This window comes from Fragaria vesca, unplaced genomic scaffold (genome assembly GCF_000184155.1).
Source record: "Fragaria vesca subsp. vesca unplaced genomic scaffold, FraVesHawaii_1.0 scf0512064, whole genome shotgun sequence".
Taxonomy (NCBI): domain Eukaryota; kingdom Viridiplantae; phylum Streptophyta; class Magnoliopsida; order Rosales; family Rosaceae; genus Fragaria; species Fragaria vesca.
The window spans coordinates 1-5,565 of NW_004442526.1; the positions used below are offsets into that span (position 1 = coordinate 1).

Genomic DNA, 5,565 nt, shown 5'->3' on the forward strand with positions numbered 1-5,565 from the left:
CCTTAGAAATTAAATTTGGGGAAACATAAATATTTTAATTATTAATTTATTTTTTGGTCCACTCACTCTAATGTTATTAAATGTTTTCCCCTGGGCCCTTCGTTTTAAATTGCCCAGTCTGCAGAGTTCGGGTTGGATCTAGTAGGAGACGAGGCATAGTCACCCGTCTTTTCGGCCTAGTTTTCATCAGTAGGTTACCTGTTCAACCTACTTGTGTTTTCTTGCTTCCGCTTGTGTTTAGTAGCTCTGAATACTTTAGAATTTTGTATATTATGTGATATTCAGAAGCGTTAAATTAAGAGTGTAATATGAAATTTTCGAGTTAGGGTTGTCCATCTGCAAGGGAGATTTTCTTAATCTTTTCAGTAAATTTTCCTTGGAGGTGGTCCCCGCACGACTTACTCTGGGTTTCAGGGTGAAATTCGGGGTGGGTCGTGTCAGTAGATCACTTCATTTAACGATCTCAGTCGTTGATCATCTAGATTCATATGCAAGAAACATGTCTACAAAATTTCAACTAATTCCATAATCATTTGGTCATTCAAATTGATGTAAACAATTGTAGGCCGTTAGATAAAATTAAAAAGAATATTGTGTTAATCAAATGGTTAAACGTTTTTCATTTTGGCTAATTTTTTGTATGATTCATACGTGGGTAAGTAGTTAGGGAATGAGTGGCTTTGATTGTCAAAATACATGCTATAACTAAAAACATCCTTACTTTAAGAATTTAAGGAGGTCTTCTCTAAATCCAGACTCTCTATGTATAGGCCATATCATGTATCGAATTTTGAAAATAAAATAAAAAAGAAAAATCGCTATCGAATTTCTTTTGGATGATTACGTATATATATACTTTATTTTGGACGAATTATATATTTATATATATGTAAAAAAAAATTGGACGAAATTGTTTTTTCTTGGACAAATTATATATGTAAATATAGATTTATAAGAATTCGTGTTTTTGAACAAGTATATTCTCAGAAATATATGTATTTTCACATTATATGTTACGTTTAATCTAAGCATGATTGTGAGGAAAAGGAAAAAAGAAAGAAAAGGCTAGAAATATATATTTTTAATTATAAAAGAAATTTTTTTTTCTCTTAATAAAAAGACAATAATTTATAGCTATTGGATTTAGAAAGATAAGATTGTATTTTTCCTTAAAAACTACATGACATAATCTTTTTAATTGGTGATGTGTCTAGGTGACAAGAGCATGCCACATAAGATTAATACCATAAATCTTAGGCTTTATTAAGGCCAATAATTATTTTCATATATATTATATATATGGGGCGGATCCATGACATATAAGATTATAATTAAAATTATAACCAGAATATCATACATTAAATCTAATAACAACTAACGGTTGAGATTAGTCATAAAAACTAAATCTTTTTCTTTTCTTTTCTTTTTCTTTAAATCAATTAATGAAGTCTATCTATTAAAAACATAATAAAATTTGATGATTACCTACTCTCATTTTGAAATACAATTAAAAGAAAATTAATGATTTCTTATTAGAACTCATTTACTAGATAAAAAAGGAAAAAAAAATTAATATAAGATAAAACTCATTTACCAGAGAGTACGATCTACATTTCGTAAGGATTCTACTCATTCTGGTCAGTTTACTTAAAACAATAAAGAAATGGTGGCACTTGATTGAACACACACTTTTGGTCAATGATTGAAGTCTATTAATTATACTACTTATATATAACCCCGCGCGCATCGTCCTCCTCCACCACAAACCAATCCACATCTCGTCTTCAGTCCTGCGTTCTTCTTCTGCTTCAACTATGGACCAGTTGAAACCTAGTACTGCAAATCTCTGCCGTCAAACCCCCCTTGACTTCTTGGAACGAGCAGCTATCGTCTACGGCGACTGCCCCTCCATCATCTACAGCTCCACCACCACCTTCACCTGGTCCCAAACCCACCGTCGATGTCTCCAGCTGGCCTCCTCCATCTCCACCGTCGTCGACAAGTCCCAGGTTGTCTCCGTGGTGGCCCCCAACACTCCTGCCATGTACGAACTCCAGTTCGCTGTTCCCATGTCGGGAGCCATCCTCAACAACATCAACACCCGCTTCGACCCCCACGCCGTCTCCGTGATCCTCCAACACAGCCAATCCAAGCTCGTCTTCGTCGACTCCCTCTCCCTCACCCTCGTCCTCCACGCCCTCTCCTTGTTCCCCTCTCACATCCCAACTCCGCCTCTCGTCCTCATCAACGATCTTCACTCCACTTCCAGCTCAGTCTCCGCCGTCGACCTCGTAGTCGACACGTACGACAACATGGTGGCGAAAGGCGACCCCGGATTCGTTTGGGTCCGGCCGGCAAGCGAGTGGGACCCGATGGTGCTCAACTACACGTCAGGGACGACGTCGGCTCCGAAAGGCGTAGTGCACTGCCACAGGGCTCTGTTCCTCGTCAGCCTAGTCTCTATCATCGACTGGTCGGTACCCAAGAACTGTGTGTACCTGTGGACCCTACCGATGTTCCATGCCAACGGGTGGTGCTTCCCGTGGGCCATGGCCGCCGTGGGTGGGACCAACATCTGCCTCCGCAAGTTCGACGGTCCTGTAATCTACGATCTCATTCAGAAACACAGAGTCACTCACATGTGCGCTGCACCTGTCGTTCTCAACATGCTGGTCAACCACCCGAGACCCGACCCGCTTCCGAACCCGGTTTGCATCTTGACCGGCGGAGCTCCGCCTCCTTCGAGCGTGCTGCTCCGGGCGGAGTCGCTAGGGTTTGTTGTCAGTCACGGCTACGGGTTGACTGAAACGGCCGGTGTGGTGGTGTCGTGTGCGTGGAAGCCGGAGTGGGGTAAGTTTCCGGTGACGGAGAAGGCGAGGTTGAAGGCCAGGCAAGGAGTGGGGACGGTTGGGACGACGGAGGTGGATGTGGTGGATCCGGATTCGGGTTTGAGCGTGAAGCGAAACGGGTCTGATATTGGAGAGATCGTTATTCGAGGCGGGTGCGTCATGTTGGGCTATTTGAAAGACCCGGAAACGACGAGCAGAGCCCTGAAACGTAACGGGTGGTTTTACACCGGCGATGTCGGGGTTATGCATCCGGACGGGTACCTGGAGATAAAGGACCGATCCAAGGACGTGATCATAAGCGGTGGAGAGAACTTGAGCAGCGTGGAGGTGGAGTCGGTTCTGTACACCCACGCCGCCGTGAACGAGGCGGCTGTGGTGGCCAGGCCTGACGAGTTTTGGGGGGAGACGCCTTGCGCGTTTGTGAGCCTGAAGGGTGACGTAAGCCCGAGGCCGACGGAGAAGGAGATAATAGAGTATTGTAGAGGGAAGCTGCCGAGTTTCATGGTCCCGAAGACGGTGGTGTTCAAGGAGGAGCTGCCGAAGACGTCGACGGGGAAGATTCAGAAGTCTGTGCTGAGAGAGATTGCTAAAAGTATTGGGTCATCGTCGGCGTCGACGATGATTAGTCGATTGTAATGGAGACATTAACGAATAATAAAGTTGATCGATGCATGTGTTAAAGGGGAATTTCTGCTATACCAAACGGTCCAAACCCGTGTTGAAGAAGATTCTGTTTGTATTTGGTCTATTTTTATAATTAATTGTCTTCATCCCTGCCGGACTGGGATCGTCAATTACTATGATAAATAAGACCTATTTTTCAAGTTAACTAATAGTCAAGCTGAAACTCACTGCTGGGGCTGGGGCTGGGGCTGGTTGTTGCTTGCTCCATTCATTACTTTGCAATTTCTCTTTTCCTTTCTTTTCTTCCATCTTTTTTCAGATCAAGTTCATTTGATATGTGCCAAAATTGGAGCAGGTGGTGTCATTTGAGATGTTAATGGTCATTGGATTTCTGGATTTCAAATCAATCTTGGCACTGAAGCTATTATTGATGTTGAAGCTTGAGGCCTTTACTATAGTTCGAAGATTGGAAGAAATTTAAATATCTCTAATCCCGAGATAAGAGTCTCCCGTTCATGCTATTGCTCCCTATTTAGATGATTTGGATGGTATTGCTAGATTAAGAAAGTCTGGGAACTCTGCTGTTCCACTTTGCAGCGTACCAAAACAAAGAAAAGAAATGGGGCTAGAAAAAAAAACCCAACAGTGCCTCTCAAGTCTAATATACAGAACTTGGAGTTTGACGAAACAGAAATAAAACTATAGGTGAGCAGAAAAATATCCTAACTAAAGAGTGTTAGCATATAAATAGTGAAATTTTTGTTAAACCCTATAAGACACCATGAAAGTGAAAACTACGTCTAATTGAATTAGGGACCTGTAGATAAGACATTTTTTCTATATCTGTAACCTTATACTACAACTGCCTCCCAGTAAAGAGATTAGAATATCTCTTTTCTCATCAATCACCTTGTTTACCACGAAAACTGTTTCCAAATGTCTACCCATCACATATGCACCTGCTTCCTGAGAAATAGTATCTCTTGACAGTTCCATCATCATCTAGGTCAATGGCTTAGCACCAAATATATACAAACTTGCACTAGATGAACTAGCCTGTAACTAGAAATATTTCAAACGTTTAATGAATTTGTGGTTTTGTTTTGTAACCTTAAGAATAATTCCCTTATTATAGAATTCTGACAGTTTCGTCTATATTTTTTCAAAACACTAACACAGAAATATACCACCTTATGACTTATATTTGTCAGAAGTAAAACTATTTTGGCTTAGAAAGACCTCTTCAATTACCTTAATTTGCTTGTCGTTTTGTTTTGTAGCCTTAAAAATAATTCCCATATTATAAAATTCTAACAGTTCCGTCTATATTTTTTCGAAACACTAGCACAGAAAAGTACCCGGACCTTGTGACTTATATTTAGAAGTAAAACTATTTTCGCTTAGAAAGGTCTCTTCAATTACCTTAATTTGACTTGTTTGATGTGTTATCAAGTTTAAGTTTTTGAAACCCCAATTCACTTTCTCTAGCATGATCCTACTAGATACATGCTAGATAAATAGGATGGAAAAGAAACCTCAAGGTCGAAACAAAAATCTTGCCAATGGTAATCATTGCCAAAGCTTACCATACGCAAAATAACCATCTAATCAAGAAAAAGAGATGTAAGGATTACATATAATATACTTGTATACAAAACCAGAACACATGTGTCATTGCTCATATCTTGTTTGCTTAATTTCAACTTTCTGACCTATTTTACCAACACAGTTGGTGAAATCAGTAAAAATTTATAGGATATGCAATGGACCTAGAAATTTATTATTAAATTGTACAAGTTACTATAAGCAAAAGTGGACATAGGGGACTATCTGAAACACTGTCATAGTTGAGATGGACATTAATCAAATCACAAGTTTAGTATAGAGATTGGTTTCAAACTTCCAACAGTAAGTGGTAAGGCCTATATCAAAACTATTATGTTATCCTAAGAAACACAAGGCTAAACATGTTACTTTTCGTTAGTACATAACTAGTTACTAAAAGAAGTGGAGATGAATACTTATGTAACTATCACATGTCCACATGTCCTTAAGGAAAAAAAAACCCCAAGCTCAAAACATGAGATACTCG

General features: G+C 39.9%; 1 protein-coding gene across 1 annotated transcript; it reads left to right on the plus strand.

Annotated features, from left to right (window-relative positions):
- Nucleotides 1–1,764: 1,764 nt before the first annotated feature.
- LOC101298185 (probable acyl-activating enzyme 6-like) lies at nt 1,765–3,677 on the plus strand. The gene has a single exon (XM_004309348.1). It carries the CDS (start codon nt 1,815–1,817, stop codon nt 3,483–3,485), a length of 1,671 nt encoding a protein of 556 aa, XP_004309396.1. The 5' UTR covers nt 1,765–1,814; the 3' UTR covers nt 3,486–3,677.
- Nucleotides 3,678–5,565: the final 1,888 nt, after the last annotated feature.

What these genes read in the sequence shown, in the direction of transcription:
- LOC101298185 (XM_004309348.1), top strand. Translation starts at nt 1,815, where the DNA reads ATGGACCAGTTGAAACCTAGTACTGCAAATCTCTGCCGTCAAACCCCC.